This window comes from Desmodus rotundus, chromosome 5 (assembly GCF_022682495.2).
Source record: "Desmodus rotundus isolate HL8 chromosome 5, HLdesRot8A.1, whole genome shotgun sequence".
Taxonomy (NCBI): Eukaryota; Metazoa; Chordata; class Mammalia; order Chiroptera; family Phyllostomidae; genus Desmodus; species Desmodus rotundus.
The window spans coordinates 55,505,429-55,527,663 of record NC_071391.1 but is presented as its reverse complement, the minus strand read 5'-3'; the positions used below and the strand labels follow the sequence as shown (position 1 = coordinate 55,527,663).

The 22,235-nt window shown below is 40.8% G+C and overlaps 1 protein-coding gene across 22 annotated transcripts in view; it reads left to right on the top strand.

Moving 5' to 3' along the window:
* Positions 1-22,235, top strand: part of DLG2 (discs large MAGUK scaffold protein 2) — a 1,324,826-nt gene that overhangs the window by 1,163,345 nt on the left and 139,246 nt on the right. For all 22 annotated transcript variants that reach the window (XM_053925682.1, XM_053925677.1, XM_053925676.1 and 19 more), the window contains one exon: positions 6,986-7,100. In XM_053925682.1, coding sequence (XP_053781657.1) covers positions 6,986-7,100 — 115 coding nt within the window. The remainder of the gene's footprint in view (positions 1-6,985; positions 7,101-22,235) is intronic.

The following is a 22,235-nucleotide window of genomic DNA, read 5'->3' as shown; positions in this document are numbered from 1 at the left end:
TCTGAGAGGGTAAGGGATTTTTCCAGCATCCTTCAGAGCCTGGACTTAAATTCAACAACTCTGACTCTAGGGCACTGCTTTGAGACCCTCATTACCGCTCTCATTCTACCAGTAACCACATAACCTTTCACAAAGGTTTAACCTGCCTCAGTTTCTTCCTCGTAGCATGGATCTGTCTTGGCTTTTTCTCACTATGTAGATACCCCATTACCATCTAGCAAGCAGTCAACACTCCTCACCTGGAGCAGATGTTTAAATGGCAGGTTCTCTTTTCATATTCACACAAAGGCACCAGAAAATGAAAAGCAGCTGGCATGGGCCTGTGCGCCCCTTGAGGCAGAGATCTGTCCAGGGGATCCGCTATCCCTAGCAATTAGTATAGTGCCTGGCATATAATGAACCATGAAAAAAGTGGTTGCTGACTAAATGAAAGAAGGATGTTTATCCCCAAAGAAATGCAAGCATTTACAGTTGCTCGCCAGTGTCACATTCCTGGACCGGCGATCATATGCTGCGCTAAGGACAGATGTACACTACTTCTTCCGCGTCCTTCCCATGCACCCTGGTGACAAGGACGGTCACACCCAGGTAGTCAATATTATGACCCTAATAGCCTACACACCACTGACATTTGCCCTACCCCTATTGGAAGGTGCCCCAAAGCTGGAACTTCCTTAGCCCATAAACTTCCCCAAAGCTTCCAGAGTGGCTTTGCCTATAAACAGCAGCACTCCTCTGTGTACAGCAGGTGGTCTCCTCAGAGTATTTCCCCCACAGTGAGGATATGGGTAGCTCTGCGGGAAGGCAACCTGCCACATGAATGTGCAGAACCCCGCTTACAGCCCGATGATTTCACCAGGTGTTCCTAAAGGTGTGCAATGCTCATGATGAGCAACTGGAAATAGGGTGCTGCTGCCCTCGTGAATGCCACTAAGGGCTGCTTATGCATCTGTCCTGGCGGGAGCCATGGTGGCAATAACAGCAACAGTCTTACCTTTACAAAATGCTTCATCTCAAGTCTCATTTTGATTCGTAAAACCATGTTGTGAGTGAAATCTTACCATTTGCAGATGAGCAAGCTGACATTCAGTAGCTTCCCAAGGCCCTGTTTTGTTTGTTTGTTTTGTTTTTACTAATGACAGAATTAAGATGTAAAGCAGGTCCCCTAGCTTAGCTTCTATTCCTAGTCCCTCTTTTCACTGCTTCCTCGGGCAGCTGACAACCCAGCCAGCTGGCTGAGGTCATAACTGTGGAGGGGTATGCTACCCACCAGCTTACCTGGGAGAGGACATGCCCATGGCTTTAAGCTCTAGCCTGATCACTGAGCTGACTCTTACCACCTTCTATTAGACCCATGGCTGACCATCTGAGCTCTGAAGATGTCAGCAGTTGGGCAGCTTTAACCAATGAAGATTAATCCTACTGCATTAAATAGTCCCACCCCACCCCCCCCACAGGAGGCGATGCCTTTTTTCCTAGGTGAACCATAAGGTGGATTTGTATTCTGGTTGTCCTCTACCACCCTTGACAAATTGCAAGGGAAGCAAGTGTATGCTAGAGCCCCGTCTCGTGCATAGTACACAGTGTTATACTCTCGCGTTTGCTTCATGAGTAGCTCAAAGCCTTGAGATGACACGGATGGATGAGGTCAGTGATATTCCTGAAAATGGCAGCAGCTTTGGTTAGGCATCATTCTCCCGACCTCCTAATCACCGTGGATTTGTGAGAGGACCCAGGAGCCACTTGGTGACTGCCCTGCCAGTGAGCAGATGTATCTGGATGCCAAGTGTCCCAAAGTATGCTCATCTGTCCCTCATTCCTCCTTGGCCTGGTAGAGACATCAGATGATAAGAGGCAGAGTGAGGCTGTGCTGGGGAATCTAGGAGCAGACATGGGTTTCCAGTTTACTTGACTTGCAGGTAATGACCCTTTTAGGTCCATAAGCTTTCTCTTGTAATTTTTTCAACCTATCTTAAAGCACATACAATTATTATTTGTTTTACTTAGGAGAAAATTGAGCCCAGAAAGGTTAGTAACATTCACAATGATGCACAACTAATAAGTGGCAGAGCTAGGCTGACCCCCATCAACATAACCCAAATCTTTACCCCGTCTACTGGTATCAGCCATCATCCAAGTGAAAGCAAATGGCACGATATGAATGTGTCTAGTCAGGAACCAGATTTAGATATCCAAGAAAGTGGACATTTTTTTAAAGTTGGCCTATCACACTTACAGAGGAAGAACTAGCTGGAGATAATGCTTCGTGAAGTTGGTTTGTGTCCTGTTATAGGCAAAAAAAACAAAACAAAACAAAAAACCCAAGAAAGAAAAAATAGATAACTTGTCATTTTAAAAGCATTTACCAGGCACCTATTTCATGCAAAGCAAAACAGAATTAGTTGCTGCTGCTTGAATGCAGGTCCCTGCCTCAGCATCATCATGCTTCATTTCCTTGTCAGTGTCCTATTCTGGAAGCAAACGCCTGCCGGGTCTGTCTTACTCAAAACTGTGTGCCAGGCACCTGGTTCAGTCCTGTTGGAAGGGAAGAGGAGTGATAGACCGTGAGGTTTGGGGATCAGAGATGAGTTGAGACATCCTCACTCTTTAAAGAGTTTATGGTGCAATAAAGGCCAGCATGCGCATAGTTAATACAGTAGATGAGAGGAAGGAAAGCAAAGATGTCAAGAGGGAGGGGTAGAGAATGGAGGAGGCCTTAAGTTCTAAAGGAGAGTTATAGTGTTATAATAGGCATTGTGATGTAACAGGAAAAAATTAGCCTTATTTGTTTGAACGCCAGGGTTAAATGCCAGCTTTGTGTCCAAAGAGCTCTATTTCCTAGAAGCTCTGTGACTTTGGTGAAGTAGGTTAACCTTTCTAAACCTGTTTTCTCATCTCTAAAATAATACACCTACTTCAGGGCTTTGTTGGGAGAAATAATATAATTAAAGTGTATAACACAGATACTAAGTCGTTGCAGGTGCTCAGTAAACAGCCGTCCCCCTTTAAATGATCAGAGCCTTTAGAACCTCATTTAAATGTTCTCCTGAATGTTAGCAATCTGACTGCAAAGGCTTTAGAAGGAAGAGCATTTGGGGAAAGGAGAAGGGATTAAGACTAAATGAACATGGTAGTGTTAGATTTTGTCTTAACTTGTTTAAAAATGTTATTTTCAGTATTATTGTAAAACATAAAAAAGACATTACACAATTTACCTACCTGCTTTCTTCTTTATTTCTAGAGCATTTCTAACTGTAAACTGGATTTTGTCACCGATAAGCTAGAGATAGCCCTCTCCTCTCTTTCTGTCTCCTACTGTCTCCCACAAACACCCACGTGCAGGCATACAACACACAGGCTGTATTTGTAAACCCAGATCTTGCTGTCTTCGTTCTGATGAAATTACTTGTGCTTAAATTTAATTTTCAAAAGGATCAAAGAGAAGGGTAAGCACTTCTGAACACAGGATTTGTGACAAACAGGATCGTCAGAGCAGAAAAGTGGAGAGTAGGATATATTCCAAAGACAAACGCAGTACAACACAGTCTAGTACAATGCAATGCGATGGGATGCGATGGGATGTGATACAGTGTGATACAATGCGATACGATATGACACGATGCGATACTTCCCCACTCAGAGTGGGTAATGTAAGCACTGTTGAACAGGATGCAGAACAGACATTTCAAAAGTGTGGCAGTAAAAATTTTGGAGATCTTATGAGTCATACAGTGAGAAGACCACAGCTTATTTTTAAAGCAAGTATCTTGTTGTGGTGGATAAACTGGGGCAGCTAGAAAAGCCTTACCAAGTTCTGATCAAGTATTAGAGGAATGTTTCCAGTGTACGACGCAGCTGCAGTGGGGCGAGCACAGAGGCTGCCCAGAAAACAATGAAAACAACAACAGGGCTTGGGAGTGACAGTGACCGGGCAGAAATAAAGCCTTGAAATTAGACAGAATATTTAGCCTTGGAAAGTCCTAGAGGAGGAATGTGGTTTGGTTTGGTTTGGTTTTTTCATTAAAAAACCTTAATGTTAGAAACAGTCAATTTCAGTACCTACAGGCATTTTAAAACTGAATTCATTTCATGATTCTGCTCACTTCCTCATTCGTTATTTATCCACTCATTCATAAAATGTTTATTGAGCACCTATCAGGAATGCCTCCTGCATTGCAGACACTGTGTTAGGAACAGGGAAGGCCAAGGACAGTGAGGCTGGCTTCTGCCTTCAGCTCAGTCTAATGCGGATGATGGGCAGCTGCACGACTACCTGCAATTAGGTGTGATGAGCAGCAAAGTGGTCAAATGGGATAGGAGAGTGACACTGAATTAGAAGCTTAAGGCGGGTCAGTTGGAGGTGGCAGTTCAGGTTTTTATCATGGCAGTGAAGTCATCCAAGTTGTAAAGGTGAAAGTCCTGGTAACAGATGGAAGATTTGGTGGTTGGGGGCTAGGGAGTGGGGAGAAGGGGTATTTATCAAGTGGCATCATGGAGCACAGATCAGAAGAAGCCAAGAGTTACTCTCTGTCTCAGGGAGGATTATCTTCTCTGGCATGTGCTGGTGGGGGCTGGGGGCTGCTAGGCAAAGCTCCGCCCACTGCTTGCACTGTGGTGCTCTGCTAACCTGCCATGAATGTGCCCTGATACCCCGCGACCCATGTTCATACAGCAAAATGTCTACCTTATTGGCACTGTTAAATAAATTACAGTCTACACTATGGAATGTGATTAAAGGCATTAAGAAACATGGTGTTTATATATTTGGTTGAGGGTAGGGAAAGATTCAGGTTAGGATCTCATTATATCTATATAATGTGTGTGAGAAATATCTGCGGAAGTCCGGTGCACAACCATCATGTGCCTCGAGGATAAGAGGCAGGGAAACAAGGAGTGAAAGAAGAAAAGGTGGGGAAAGGGAGAAGAGACAACAGAACTCTCAGTTTTTATTCTTTGTTTTTCGATGTAGTTCATATTTTACGGCATCCATGGAGTTTGTTCTGTAACTTCAATGAGGTGAAATAACGCCCAAGAAGCAGGCTGAGCACAGCCTCTGCCACGTGGCCAGCAACACTGACCCTGTCAAGGCGGCAAAAAAATATGACTTGCACAAAATGATTGAATTCTGCACACAGCATCATATTGATGGTTATTAATGTTTTCTCTCTCTGCTAAAATGGAATGAAGTAAATATCTTAAATTATGGTCAATAGATTGTAGTTTGAATATGTGTTCTGCTTATTTAGTCATTTGGGACTTAATTGTTCAAAGCTAAGTTTGAAACAAGAAGCTTTACAAACCTAGATGACAGCAGACTTTACTTAAGCACTAAAAAATTTCTCATCAACCTCTATGGTTTTATCTTTATAGTACTAAACTTTAAAAATATTTAACATTCAGAGGTCATTTGCTGGCTGTCATTGAAAACCAAAGTCAAAGTTTTCCTTTTATGAAATCTCATGCCACAATAACCAATAGACAGATATTTAGTAAACCGAGCTGCAGTTTGATTTTGTAGAGTTTTTTATTTATAATGAATGTCAAGCACACTGTAAGTAGATCATCTTAATTATATTCCTTTAGTCACTCTTGCTTTTATGAAAAGCCACAAATAAATTGAATTGAAAATCAAATTGTTTTTTGAAATGTACTGAGAACCTCTATTAAAATTCTTCAGATGTGTTTCTTTGTAATCAGAAGAATCATTTATAATTGGAATTAACATTTTCACATTTCTCTCATGGGTAAATCGAGCCTTTCAGCTACTAGATTTTCCTAAAGCAAGACACTGTTGTGCCAAAGAGATGGTAGAACGAGTTGTGATCAAGAATATCAAAACTTAAAAAGAAAAAGAATACCAAAACTTCAAAAGCTATTTCTTTTTTACATGCTGATTGTGTTAATAAGTACCTTAAAACCTTTGTTCTTCATTTTTATTGGACTGACATCTGGCAAAAGATGTCAATTTTTCCTATGAAGAAATAATATGGTAAAATACTTATATTTTCCTAGTTTTATACATCCATATTTTCAAGTTTGAAAATTCCTAAAATATATTTCATATGAGAGTGTCCTCTGTGCCCATTTCTAACCCCAGTGTCCTTAGAAGTTGATTTAAATATATTGCATATCTTAGAATTGATGAACTTTGGCACATGGACTTTTTGTATTAAAGTTATAGGGCAAAATTGAGGAATGTTCCCAAGTGATCAACTTCTAGCAGCCCCCCAGCAGAGGAAAACTTAGTGAAATTAAATGGTGTTTTTTACACTAGTCATCACCAAACACTTGATTCTTTGGTCCACTAGCTGACATAACTGGAGACTTACTTAAACCTCCTACTATGTCCATGGATTTTTTTTTTTGCCTTCTCCTTTCTAAATTAAGCTTTTTATTTCGAGATCATAGATTCACATGCAATTACAAGAAATAGTACAAGGAGATCCCATGTACCTTTTACTCAGTTTCCCCAATGATAACATTTTAGTAAAACTAAACATTATCACCACCAACATATTGATATTCACATAGTTCATCAAACTTATTTCGATTTTTCCAGTTTCATTTGTACTTGTGTGTGTGTGTCTAGTTAGTCCTATGTCATTTGATCATACGTGGAGGTGCCTGTGTCCACTGCCACAGTCGAGACAGAGGACATTTTCATCACCGGAAGGCTACCTTCTCTTCTGTTGCCCATTGTTACCACACCCGCCTCTTCCCCGTGGACTTTTCACAGGTTGGGCTGGCAGTCTACTCTCTGGCGATGTTTTGGGAAGTAACTAATTTGTTCCTTTCCTCTTGTGAATGTCTGCAAATAAATAATACGAAGTAACTGAACAGTGTTCCACCTTTCTGGAGTTGTGCGCCTTCCCATTGCCTGGCAAAGGGAACCAACAGCAGGGGCGAAGGGCTGCCTCCTGGGGGCAGCATTTCTCACTCTCTGGAGGCACAGAACCAAATTTGCCACCTTTCTTTTCATTCCCAGATTACGCTCGATTTGAGGCCAAAATCCATGACCTGCGAGAGCAGATGATGAACCACAGCATGAGCTCCGGGTCCGGGTCCCTGCGAACCAATCAGAAACGCTCCCTCTATGTCAGGTAGGCAACGGAGCATTTCTTACTGTGATCTGCACTTTGTGAGCAGTCCGCTTGGGGAGACAAAGGAACACCTTGTAGCAATGGATCATGTGTTCTTATTAACCCATGCTCATCAATACACCATTGTAAGACCTTAAATTTAACCATTTTTGAAGAAATTTTTGAAATGCCATTATGTTAAATTAGTAAAAGTCCCTTTTTTAAAAAACAAGTTATTCTTTATCCATGTTATGACCCAGGGTAAAGTTCTTAGCACAGGTTACAGGAAAAATAATGAGAAAAAAATGTTTTTAATTTTGATACATCTTAAACTGAGTATGTGGACCAAAGCTCTGGACATTTGATCACTGTCAGTATGGGAAGCAGGTATTCCCGTATCACCTCCAGACTGTTCGGTATCTGCTGCATTAACTGTGGTGTATTGATTTGACATGAGACGTACTCTTTTACAGAGTTATGTGTTTTCTTAACAAATTTTGGTACAAAGACTTTCTCCTGTGGCATCTAATTACCAATCATTTCTCGGACCACAAAAGTTACTTGTTCCTTGCCTGGAAAAAACTCATTAATTTACCAGGAAAAAAAAAAAAAGATTGATGGAACTTGAAATGCCTTTCAGTCTTTCATCCTCATAATTAACTCTTGAGAAAGATCCATCCTCACTCAACTGTGACATTGCCTCTTCTTAGCACAAGCCTCCTATATTCCTTCCAAAATATACTTCACCGGTGCTGACTGTATTTCAAAAAATAATATAAGTATGAGTAGCCACCAAGGGAAAGTGGAGGTTAATTAATGGCCTAAATGAATCCAGGTACCAATGGAGGATCCATGTCCCTTCTCACTGTATTCTCTCTGTCTCGCCAATCTGCCCCACAATCTGGTCTGACTCCCACCTAAGGTCGTATTCTCCTCACCTGAAATTTCACTGTCTTTCTCTATAGACACTAAATGATGTGCCTGAATTGACTTGTCCTGTCGATTCCACTTTGGCTATAAAGTCATCTCTTCTTGAGTGTCAGGGAGGCACAGCAGGGCCAAGAAGGGAACAGCATTCCGGAAGGCAGCAGGTTCTCGAGGGCCTTGAATGACCGGCCATTCTGACAAGCCTAGAGTCCCTTCTCCCAGACAGTTCCAGTACCTCAGAAGCCTGAGATTTTAAATTTTAAAACGTCAGAATATTAACATTCCACATTTGTCCAACTGTAGTTTGGAAGATTATTCTGATATGCTTCTGTGTAATCTGTGGAAGGAATTATTGAGAGCACCCTAGAGCGTGTCTTATAATGACATCACAGATATGATGGGAAGTGGCTATTTCTGTTTTCCTCACTTACGTTTTATTGCTGGTCTTTGCGATACAAAATATTTTTTAATTTTGAAATGTTTTAGTCTTGGGTAGCAAGTTGGGAAAGCCAATTAGGTTAATAAGCTAGAGATAAATCAGTTAATGAAAACAATGATTATATAGAATAAAACTGGAAGGAAAAATTACCATAGTGTTGGTATCTTGTTAAAAATAGAATGCACAAAATATTCATGTACTAGAAGTTTCCTGAAAATATATTGATGATAATTTAGTCCTTTTAATAAAGTTTTAGATTAGAAAAATTAAGTGATATGATATTACATAAAACTAACAGACTTATTTGAAAGAGTACTGTTCATCAAAATCAAACCTTTATTCTCTAATGTGGTAATTAAAATATACCATAAAAAGATCGGAAGACTTAAGGCTACAAAGAATGTTGTCTTTTTAACATTCTAACAGTTGGATGTTGTATTGAAATGAGAAACTTCTTTTTAAGTGAGACTCAAAACTAGCTTACACTTTATGAGAAATTCTCCAAATGATTTCCCTACAATATGCAAAAATGGTACTTGGTTTCCAGTCTCCAATTATTATTAATACTCATTTTGTGGGTAGAGGGCTGACTGCAGCATCCAAATGACTCCTGGAGCCATAGAATGGGAAGAGATACGGGCTGTGCATAGAGTGAAAATCAGAGGGAAAGAACATCTTAGAGAACCCCTGGCCTTGTTCTCATGTGAAGAAACAGAGACCCCAACCCCTACCAAAAAGCAAAAAGGCAGTAAAAGGAAATGCACTAGCAAGGCCTTTGGGGAATCCTTACTAAAAATGATTCTGTAAGTTTGTACCTTTGTCTTTTAGGGTTTGTTTTTTTTTAATTTTACACCAATTTCAGCTATAGGATTTTCATAGAGATGCTTGCTATATCTAGAGTACTTGAATAGAACTAGTGCCAGTTGGTTGTGCTTATTTTATACAACCAACTCGTTGCTCTCTCAAAATAAACGAGAGCAGGGTTTCTCTGATTATGTAACTATCAGATAATGAGCATGTCCCTTTGATCTGAGAATGACATCCTGGAATATTTATGTAATTCTAGAGCTGGAAGGAACCCTAGCTATCACTAGGTCTAATGTTTAATTTGCAGAAGAGGAAACTGAGGCCCCAGGAAGGAAGAGAGTTGCCCAGGACCCCACAGCTATTTGGTGGCACAGATCTTCTACTCCCTTCTCCCCACACCACTCCGCCTCCCAAGGGTGCAGCTTATGTGAAATCCGATGTTGAATGCACTTTAGCTGTGATTCCCAATCTCTTCTGTCAGCACTGCACCACTCTTAGGTTAAGGAATAGGTAAGCTGAGAAGAGAAATTCAAACGTAAATCTCTTTGAGTTTTGCAGAGGATAAACTGTGCTGCAGAACATATGGGATTCCTTTAGTATTATTCACATATTTCTATAAAGCAAAACCTAAACCAGAAAGCAAGCAGCCTCTTTGTTCTGTGATAAACAACTTACCAGACTTAGTAGAATATTTTTGCTCACCATAAACCACCCTCCCCCTTGTAGTTGCCTTCTCCCCCACCTCCTCTCTCATTCATTCTCCCCTCACCCCCACCCTCACCCCTAGCCCTGCCTTGACCTGGCTAAGCCTGGGAGGATGGATGCATCTCAGCATCATGCAGAAACTAGCCTCATTCTCCAATTAGAAACGGTTCTCCCAGGTGATAGCAATTTGTGTTGAAGGGAGGCAGAGGGAACTACCAGGACACCTGAGCCAGGCAGAGTTTTAAATTTGACCCAACCCTCTCTCTTTTCCAATCTAGCTGTAATTATTTTTCTTCTATTAATCTTCTGTGTAAGCTGCTTGAAGTACTTTGGTAGTGTTGTACACAGGGAGTTGCTTGATGCTAATGATGTAACTATGCATGTTTTGTGCGAATGATTTGGATATATTCGATTTAATGGGCTATTTGTATTGTGTATTTCCTGCATTGTGAAACATACCTAGCTGTAGAACCTTCAAAGTAAATAAAATGTTCAAAGTTTGAATAAAATATTTTTCAAAATGCTCCACAAGTACATTATCAATTCTTCAGACATAGATGCACTCGGCTCCTAAGCCACAGGAATACAGATTTTGTGGCATGTACTTTGAGGCTCTCCACATGGGTAGATGGAGGTCTCTCTGCCCCTATAATATGCGCTCCCCTTCTTACCTGCCAGCTGGTTTAAAAGCATCCCTATGATAGAGAACCAGGTTTTTCCTGCTGCTGATAGGAATGGACCTTTGTATCCAAGTGCTATTAAGAAAGGTCAGAGATATAAGGGGATTAGCGTTACACAAAAGTGCAAAAAGCCGAAAAAAGATTCTTTTTCCTGATAAAAGAGAACAAAAGTACCCATGACACTGAGGACAAAGGGGAGGAGAAGAAAGTAAAGCAGGTAAGTCTTCCAGTGGGGAGTGAAAGGTCACAGGAAAGACTGTGAAAGACAAACTTGGCCCATGTTCATTTGTCAGTAAAAGGTATCAGTTTGGAGAGTTCAAGTGAATAACCTCTCTGTTGTGAATTTGGGTTTAAAAGGCAGTTGCTATGACTTGCGTGTGCATTCATGGAGCGTTTGTTTAGTGTGTGTTCTGTGCCAGGATCTATAATGGAGACCGAGGCCCCGGCAGTAAAAGCCGTGTTTCCTGTTTTCAAAACATTCGTGTCCAGTGAGTGAGACAGATGAGGGGAAGACAATCATGGCACAGCGAGATGTGAAAAGTGACCTCTAGAAAGGCCTGGAACTTTTATTGCTTCCTAATTAATGCAGGGATATCTGAATTGGTTCTTCAAGATCATAGATGAGTTCACCCAGAGGCCTTCTAGTCTTTTTACTCAAAGAAATACACTCTTCACCATGACCCAGTGAATACATACACCATACACACAATGCTCAAAGAAAGCTTTCATTAAACTGTATTAATGCTTTTAATGTACAGTGTACTTTGTTATTTTCCATTCTATTTGTCTGCTTTTTTAACAAAATGAAGGTCACATCTCATTATCTCAATTTAATAACTCACGAGTGGGCCACTATCTATGGCTTGTAGATGAGTGTACAGGAAGGAGCATTCCAGGCAAATGACACAGCAACAGACAGGCTGACCTTTACTCCAGTGCACTTAGCATCTCTGGGATCCCTCACCCTTGGTGTTCTAGCCAACTTGGAAGCCTGTTATCCCTGGTACAGATGAGTAAGGGGAAGTGAAGGCCAACATTTGGGGGGCAACTTCTAGGGGTTAACCATTATGCTAGTGTTCTATACATACTTTCCCATATGATCCTTCTAACAACCGAAGAGTCAGGGACTATTCCTTCCATTTTATAAACAAAGAAACTGGGACGCAGAGCCACTAAATAATTGCCTTAAGATCGCAGAGCTCGTCTGGATGTGGGCATAGACATTCAGGTCCTGCGTGAGAGGCAGCACAGGGCAGTGTGAGGACCTCCGTTCCTGGATTCTGTCACTTACTAGCGCAGTGATTGTGGACAAGTCAGTCCCTCTGCCTTAGTTTCTTTTTCTGTGAAATGAGAATAATAATAAGGCACCATAAAGTGGATGTGAAAGCGAATTTAAATGAAGTAGCAAATTTAAATAACATGGCACAAGGAAGCAATTGATACATGTTGATGCTATTTATCATTTATGTTAAAGACAATCTTTCCCCTGTAGAACAGAAAGGCCATAGAACTGATTCTGAACAAGGTACTGTTTTCTCAGCAGTGGGATGAGACACCCTCGTCACTTTGATTTCCTTCGGCAAGAGAAGGAGGACAGACTTCCTGGCAATCTTACGTTTTTGCTCCTCTAGACACCATGGAGGCTGAAGGGGAGGGTCAGAACTCTAGGGCTCCAGAATGCCCAGCCTTGTCAACTCTTCAGGCATTTCTCATGCCCCGCAAAAGTCTAACCAGAGGAAGAATTTGAAAAGAATTCAGCTGGAGACACAGATAAGAGTCACTGTGCTTATAACTGGCCTTTCCAGGTCTTCGTAGATGTCATCGATGTCCCTAACCCCACGGTTTCATCCACTTTCCCTCTGCATTCTCCACCCCCTCCAAGTCTGCTCTGGATTTGAAGGACTTGTTTCTTCTTTGCCATGGTTCTCATACTTTAACTTGGTAACTGAAAGTTGCTGCTAGGACAGTTTTGGGGTCTGCCTCCTGCCCCGTTGTTTAACAGAGGCCCTCAGACATTGATTTATTGGTACATTGATGCTTTCATTCAGCGAACATGGTTTATGTACTTACCTACAAAGTGTCAGTCTGAAGTAGATGTTAAGGACGCAGAGAAGAATAAACACAACCTTCCTTCCCTCAGGATTCTTGTAGTCCACATCGGGAAGCAATTCAAATAGTGTGCAGGCCATCTTTCTAACTATCCTTTCCTGATACCTCATGTGTTACATACTTTGCGATTATTTTCCCATTTTAATCTTTACAACATGCCTATTAGTCTTCCTACAGTGAAATCTACCCAGAAGACCACTGGTATTTACAGGTGATCTATAAAAATAGTCACCACTTTGGTCTTTATTAAGGTTTTATGGTAAAGCTCCCTGAAATGGAAATATCATTCAATACTGGACCTGCAAACCCCAGTTAATGCCTTAATTTCATCTTGTCCTTAATGTCTTATGTCATTGTGTTGGACATAAAGATGTCTCCTTAATAAATATTTGCTGAATGAATTCCTAGACTGTCTTTCCCATATAGATGTGAAAGAATAGAATATAAGCCAAGATCTTTGAGCAATCAGTCCTATGGAGGTTCAGTACCAGCCGGGCTGCCACCAAGCGCATGGAGCCTGGCCGTGTCCTGAGGAACCAGCACTGCCTACCGGTACTGGGGTTTCCAGGACACATCCGGCACTACATGGCCTTTCAGTCTGCTGCATTCGCATGCTGAGCTCGGTGCCTCTCTTTAAACTGGGGCCGAATCCAGTAATAGATTTAGACAACTACACATGGTTTATACCCTCTCGGTGAGTGGGCTTGGGGTAGGGGTAGGCTCCAGGGTGAAGTTCATCCTGTGTTTCATTCTCAGCACCCTTAGTCTTTTTATTTTAAGGATATAACACTGGAAGTTACATTGAGGGAAGTCCTGAAAACAAATCCAGCCCAGGATCCTTCATCCTAATGGGTTTTTATTCTACAGGAAGGATGTTCCCACCTGATTGATTTTGGTAGGGGGAGAACGATACATTATTTTATAAGAAACTCTGTTTGTTTTTTTAAACAGTAGCATATTCTCCCAATCCACTTCCTGCCCCCACTGCACTGCTGGCCAGTGACCAGGGATGGTAAGAATGGGGAATGGAGCCTCTCGAGGGACTGCAATTCAAAGCTGCTTCCAACTCATGTGGCTTGGATTTCTCAAGGAAGTTTAAGACAGAACCATGAAATATGTGGACCTCCTTGTTGGTCAGATTTTTGTCTTCTTCCTCATCAGCCTTGGACCTCACGCGCTCTCAGCGACTGTCCCCAGAGGCCATGTCACAGTCAGCCGTGTGCACCCTGGCCCAGTACTTGGCACAGTGCTTGGCTGACAATGGCATTTTTAGTGCCTCTCATTCATTCACTCATATATTCTTATTTGGCAAAATCATTGTTTACCCATTCAGAAATACCATACATTGCCTCAGAATAGGAAATGAAAACTTCTTGGATTCAGATTTCTTACCTCTCTTAAAATCTTACTGAGAGATGTGAGCCAGTATTGGAAGCAGTTTAATAAGATGGGGCAGAAAGTCTAGACTTGAGAAGCCAGAAGAGAACTGGCGAGGGCACTGTAGTATCCAGGTGCCCCGCGCAAGCCGCACTGAGGGGCCAGAGCTTCTACACCAGTGCTTCGCTCCTGACTTCCTTTAAGCCTCACAACAGTGCTATGTGTGATGCAGGTGGCTATACCCCCGAGGTACATAGGGACCTTGTTGAAGGCCAAAGAAATATGTTTAAAAATTACCTACACAAGGTGCTACGGGGCCAAGTCATATTCTTTACCCAAGTATGTCTCTCACGGAAGCCCATGTTCGTTGTCTATACAGTATGGTATGGCTAAGACAAAGCTAATCCTGTAGGGGCACAGGTTAAATTCCTATCTATGGATCTGTCATTTTACTATATATAAAAATGTTTTCTGTATAGACACGGCTTCTGGTCCAGACTTCAAATCTGACTGATGGCTAGGGCTTGAGTGTCTCATTTATAAAATGAACATAATACCTAGTTCACGGGCTTATTGTTAGGATTAGATTAAAGTAAGTCTATGAAAGAGCCTACTAGACGGGACTTACAGGTACAGGGGAGGTCCCTTGCACCCCTTTGAGTGCTCAGAGCCTGCCCTGTATGCTGGCACTTCTCTTAAAGCAGAACAGATTTGGATTCTTCATTTACACTGTGAGGCTCATTAACATTATGTTCACTCTTTGGGGCATTTGCATTTTTAATTGCATCTTAATTGTTGAATAAAGGGTCTTGTCTTCAGGCAGCTAATTTTAAGCCAGAAATAGAAAGGAGGAGGAGTCATGGAGTGCCTGAGGGAGTTTTCTTTTTCCCCTGAAATGATAGGCTGGCCCTGATTTTGAAAAGGTTTCTAATTTATAGATTTCTATAGGAAGAAGGGCGAAAGTACCATGGGTGAGCCTTTCACTCACCATCACATTTTTCCTCTAACCCTCTACCTCTAGATCTATAATCAGGACTTCATTTTTATTAATGGTAGGCCCTCATTCATTTACTCAATCATTCATCCAGAAAAACCTTTCCTGAGTCATAACCATCCACCTTATACTGTTCTGTGCTCTAGGGATAAAAAAATTAAATTAATAGAGCATCTTTTCTGCCCATTTCTGCTACTTACCCCCACCCCATAGTAATCACATTTCCAGAAATCTTGCATCTCCAGATAAGTGGTTGGCCTCTTAGCCCAAAATTACTACTTTCTAGAACAACCTGGACAGCTCTAGCTGGAAGAGAGAGCAGCACAGTAAAAGGTGGGACACAGGATCCTCACAGGAGAGAACAGGTGAAAGATGAGGGCATGGAAAAATTGAGGGAACCTTCCACCTAAATCATGAGGTTAGGCTAAGAGCAAGAAAATAGCCTCAAGAGTTTTTCATTAATCTCAGTACCTGACACATTATAGGAATTCTTTAAATACTTCTTGAGTGAACTTTGTGAGTGGCAATTGAAGATGATGATTAAATGGAACACAGCATTAGGAGAACCACCAATGACTCATAACCAATGGTTGAGCACATGCTTCTCTGTGTTCCTCTGCATCTCATAACCACTCTCTTCTAACCTTTTCATGCCTGTTGACTCACCTGGCCCCTCCACTGGATGGAGGGAGGGGCCTCTCGGATGGAGATGTGCCAGGTTGCAGTCTATATTTGCACAGTGAGGTATAGGGTAACTGCTGACTCAATCAAGTTAATGAATTGTGGATGTCACTAGGTTGGAGACCATTTAACTTTAATTCAGACTTTGCTTGATCAAGTACGTATGCTGTCCTGTTCAGGAGTGAGAATCATATCAGGCTACATTTTTTAAAACTCATTCAGCCAAACAAATGCCATACTTAATATAGGTTAAACTTCAAATCCATTTTCCTTTTTATTATAAATCCATAAGAACTGTAAAATAACATTCACAAGTACTTTTAAAATAATAATCACAATCATAAATAGCAAATCATAATTGCATCATATTCTGTGCTAGACAATTTGCTAAGCACTGTTTGTGGATTATTTTATTTAATTCTCGCAAAAACCCTATGAGATGAGTGCTATTTTTATTCCCATTGTAAAGAAGAAAAAATGGAGGCCAGGTTTGAAGTTTACCCATAGGAAGGCAAAATTGGGACTAGAACCTAAACATGCTCTGTATGCCCCTACCTGCAGTGCCCTGTGGCTTTATTGAAGAGCTTTCATTTATTTTTTTTATTTTGATTGATTTGATACAACCTGTCTGTAAGTGGGTGTTGCTTTTTCGCAGTTTTCAGATACGGAAGCTAAGGCACAGAGTAGTAAGCTATGCACTCTCATCTCCAAGTGCAGAGGAGTACCAAGCCCTCGACTCAGTCCATTCTCTTTAAAGACGTGTAAACACACAACTCACATGTGTCTTTTTCCAGTGTTTGCCTCACGTTTCATTTACCGGCATGAGGCATGCTACGTGATTTTTCTAGACCTACATTGTTAAACGTAGAATGGGTAGTTGAATGTCACACAGTCACCTTAGATCCTGCACTTTAGTTTGAAGATGCCCAGAGCATGTGGATTTGTGATTAAATTGAGCGAGTCCCCACTGAGTTGCGGCCATTGCAACAGTATGAACAAATTCTCTGCCTTTCTTCTGCCAACACAGAGCCTGTAGTCTGAGTAGCCCTATACAACAAAGTCCCACATCAAAAAATACAACTGAAGTGCCCGTCACACAAAGCACCCTGCCCATGGGGCGGGGGGGGGGGGCATGCAGCCTGACACCCACAACCCGCCACACAGTTTGCAGGGCTCACTGCAAAATGAAAATGTGGATCTCCTTGTTCAAATCTTTGAATATCAAGACACTGGGAGCAGAAGCATAATAGTAAGTGCAGGCCTCCGGGCGCCTGTACAGCCCCAGGCCCACTCCTGCTGACCTGGCTTAGGGCATTTTGCTCAAAACCGAGAGAATGTGTGATTTCCTGAGTATGCAGTGCAATAACACAAAGTCGCTATTGGAACAGTTCAAGGATCCAGGCGTTGTCTTTTACCTAAAAGAGTACCTTATGTAAATTATCCATGTCTGCTTGTAGGGTATGTAGACACAATCTTCTAGTCCTGTTAGTGCTTGAGAAACTCAATTCCCACCTGCTCTGAGCGTCTAGCGGCCCACTTGTGGTCCATTTCGTGTCATCTCGCTCCACTGAAGTAAATCTCTCAAGAGCTAAGTGGAGTCATTATTTCACATTGTTGCACCTACAGAACCCTCTTGTCTTCCTGTTTTGCCAGTTCCTGCCTCCTCAGGCCTAGTTTCAGAAGTGCCTCAGAGGACTTTGGCAATCACTGGGACTTGTTTGGCTCTTGGGGTTCTTTCTATGTGTCATTTTCTAAATGCAGAGGCTGCAAGGCTTGTGGGTTTCCCTGACCAGCAACATTAGAATAAAAGAAAATTAGGAGCTTGACATGGGACTGACCACTTAATTTCACCAAGTAAGAATTCTAAAAATAATGAGCACACATACAAATTATAATATATATTTTAATTGATTGCTCTTTATTATTGCCGTCATTTTCTATAAGAAAGGGCATTTTAATGCCAAAAGAAAAATAAGAATATAATCTGAGCTTCAGGAAAATTATTCCAAATTTCAAAATTTGCATTCTCAAAACCTATCTAGATGAGTGTTCATATCTCCTCTATCCATATAATCCTACCTTATAGCTGAAAAAATAAATAAGGCAAACATTGTGACGGATAATTGTTCAATTCTTAATCCTGAATCTTTTGGTTCTAACTGTTTCTAAAATGCTTGGGATGCATTTTGACCTTGGCCCTTTCTTGACAAAGAAAACCATCTTTCAGATTTCTTTTTCCTCATGTACATGCTTCATCTTTTATACTCCTTTCTCAATAACTAAGAAAAGCCCAGACGCATCCTCGCTGGTAAATGATGCTTGCTTTTTGATATGCTTATTAAGGATGGTAAATTTTTTATCATCAAACCCATTTTTCATTATTTTTTAAATTGTATTTTTATTTATGTCACTCTTCATTTTCAAACTGACTCTATTTAAAGATATTATCACCTTATAATATCTCCAATTGTGTTTTAAAACAGTGTATATGCTGTACTGCTTCAGCCCAGATTGCTCACGTCTTGTGCATATTTTCCCCTTAATTTTCTTAAACGTGCAGATTTTGCTTGTCAAAGGTAGGGTTCCACACTTTTTTAAAAAATCTGATTCCAAGGGTAAAATAATGAGAAAATCCCATGTACACTGAATAAAACTTTACCATAAAAAGGATTTTGGAAGTTTCTAGTGACCTCCATCATAAAAATACAAATTGTCATTTCCAGACAGAGCTCAGTTCCAGTGGCTTCTTCTGAATGGAGCCACCCCTCTCTCCCGATGAAGGAGGGCTCTGAGCCACCGATCAAGGAGGCTGTCTGTGCTTCAGGTTGCTGTGAAGCCAGCTTAGTGGAGAGTTTCTCCACGTTGAATGAACTCCACTGTTGGCTCTTTATAAGATGATTACACTTTTTTTCTCTGTTCCTAAAATTCCCTGTTCCTCTCCCGTCCCTCATAAATGGATGCCCCCATACCACTCCCACCTCCGCAACACACTAAATGAGTCCTTGATTATATAATGGATTCAGGTATCCTAAGGACAAGTAGATAGTGATGAGAATTTAAATCCCATCATATTTGCAAGGGAATGTCATTATTATCCCCATTCTATAATTAATAAAACCAAGGTTAAATAGTTTATATTATTGCCCAAAGTAACCATGGAGAACAAATATAACTCAGGTCTGTCTGATGCCAAGTCCCTGCTATTAACTTTAGTGTCCAGGTTTTTGGGAAAACATCACATTTTCTCGGTTGTGCCTGATTTCATGTATGCTCCCTGATTCTGTTAGTACTTATAATTGTTATAGAAAGTCCTGCGAGTTTTGTGCTAGAAAATATAGTCATTTAATGTATAGTGCATCTCCCACAATAATAAAGGATCTTAAAGATGGTCAGTGAGTGAATTCTTGACAGAGAGTTATAATGACTCAAATTTCAACCATAGAGTCACAGCCTTTGTCAAATATGCATTCTCAGCAAAGAGGCATGAAGTTTCCTGCTGTGGGCCTCTGAGGGCAGAATGGGAGGATTGCAAGACCTTCTGAGTAACCTACAGCAAGTATAATATAGTGGGGAAGAGATGTGCTTCAGTTTTCTTAGTGAGCATTAATCACAAAATACTATGTAGGATGCCGTCAGGAGTGAACAGGTAGATCAGATATTCCCTCAAGGACTCAGTGAAAGCTAGTTGGAAAAAAACAGGTGAAACTAAAATTATATTATTCTGAATCCAGATTCTGCTCCAGGATCAGACAATAAGTGGGGAGTAGGAAATAGAGGAGATTTGAAAGGTCAAATATAATGGGTTCCAAAAGTAAAGCTATATTTGGGGTGGGGTGGGGTGTCATCTTTGGCAATGTAGTTCCTCTCTGCGGGAAGTAATCAGGGACTGTCATAGAATGACACCCTAATACCTGTAGAATACCAGCTCACTCAGCCATTCATTCATGAGTTCACAGCATGATGGAATAGGCAAAAAGCCTGGGGTTTAGAGTCAGGAGCACACACCTTGATTTGAATCCTCACTGTGCCACTTATTGCTTGTGTTGTGACCTTCCAGTTGATTTCCTCTCCATCCGAGCCTCAGCCTCTTCCAGAAAAGGAGGATAAAATGTATACAACTCAAAAGGCTTTATGTAGAATAATGTGTGTAAATCACCTAGCATCTTACACAAACTCTTTCAGAAATTAGAAAAAACAGAAAACTTTTTAGCTTTTTTAATGTTAATATTACCTTGATACCAAAACATGATAATAGTCACTATAAGAAAATAAATTTATAGTCCAATCTCTTTGAACAATATCAAAAATTTAAAATAAAACATCAGCAAAGGGAATCCAGTGATATATAAAAAGGATAACATAGGCACAAAATGCACTAATTATAAAGAAAATACTGGTAAATTAAACTACAGTCAAATAAAAACTTCTGTTCACCAAAAGATATCATAAATAGAATAAAACTATAGACAGACCATAGAAGAAGACTTACAATGCAGACGTCCAGGGGGAAGGGGGAGAAGTATAATCAGGATGTGTAAATAGCTGTCACAAGTTATTAAGGAAAAAGATGAAGACAAATTTTTTTAAAGCGGTCAAAAAACACTTGAACAGGTATTTCATGAAGGAGGATATGTAAATGGTCAGTTCACAATAAAATGATGTTCATTTCATTGGTCATCAGGACAATGCAAATTCAAATCCCAACCAATGCTACCCTCTACCCACCAGAATAGCTAAAATTGAAAAGACTGTTCATTGCAAGTGTTGGCAACATGTGGACATTCTCACACATTGTGCATGGGAGGTAACTTGGTAGGACCACGCTGCAGGACTGTCAGTATCTGCTATTGTTGAACGTCTTAACACTATGGTTTGTTTCTAGGTATACACACAAAGAAATGTTTACATATGTGCAACAAAATACACACAAGAATGTTTGTAGCAGCATCGTTTATAATAGCCTAAACCTGGAAATAACCCAATGCCTATCAACAATAGAATAGGTAAATAAACTGTAATATTTTCAGCCCTGGTTGGGTGGCTCCATTTCTTGGAGCATCATCCCATACACCAAAAGGTTGAGGGTTCAATCCCCAGTCAGGGCGGGTACAAGAGTCAGCCAATTGATATTTCTCTTTCACACTGATGTTTCTCTCTCTCTCTCTCCTTCTCTCCCTAAAAAATCAATAAAGATATCCTCGGGTGAGGGTTAAAAAATTGTAGTATATTCACATAACATAATGTTACACATCAATGAAAAGGAACAGCTGCTACAGGCAACAGCAGGTTGGGATCTTGCAAATAAAATATTGAGTGAAAGAAGCCACATACACACAAAATACTATATGTGTATTTTCTATGCTGGTGTAAAAAAATACCATACATTTATTGTCTTTAAAAAAACACAAATTTATTATCTTACAGTTCTGTGGGTTAGAAGTCCATTAAGGGTCTCACCAGATGAAAATCAATGTATCTGCAGGCTCCATTCCTTTCTGGAGGTTTGAGGTGAGATCCAATTCTTGCTTATGTGGGTTGTTGACAAAATGGAATTTTTTACAGTTGTGGGATCAAAGTCCCTGCTGTCTTGCTGGCTGTCGGCTGAGCATCATTCCCATTCTAGAGGCTGCCACATTCCATGGCTCATATCGAAAGGCAAGAACTGCTAGTTGACTTCTCACGTGCTTCTCTCTCATCTACCCAAGAAGGGTCCTGTGCTTTTAAAAATGTAGCAATTAGATTGGGTCCACCCAGAAAATCCAGGATAATCTCCCCCCCTTCAAGGTCTTTAACCTTAACCACACCTAAAAAGTCCCCGTTGCCATGTAAGTAACATGTCCACAGATTCCAGGGATTAACGCAATGACATTGGGGGGGGGGGCATTATTCTGTCTACTACAGTGTGATTCCACTTATATAACATGCAAAAATAGGCAAATTCAGCCGATGGGGCAAGAAGAGAGTGATTACCTTTGGGATCACATTCCTAATGTATAATAAGAATAATATTCATATAAAGCATTGTTACAAATATTAAAACCAACAAAAGTATTAATGTCCTTGAAAGGTGTCTGCCACAAAATAGACCACATTATTTACGTCCTATTTTCTTTTCTTCCCCCTTCCCCAACTTTCACCTGTAAAAGTGCTGCAGTCGGGACTTTGCAGGATAAGGTATTCTGAAGATTTATAGACACTATGTAACAATGCTTGCTTTGTAATGCATATCCCCTAGAAATCAGATTTCAGCAGCAATTCCAGTGCTACCAGGGATAAGGCAAATCTGGGGACGAGTGGTCTTTGGATTGTACCTCTAACACTGCTGAAAACACAGGAAGTGCTGAATGACCTGCTCCAGCCCCGTCTAAAGTACCGGTTGCTGCACATTTTAAGCCACATAAACTCAAATCTGCCATATTATACCAATGAAATAGTTA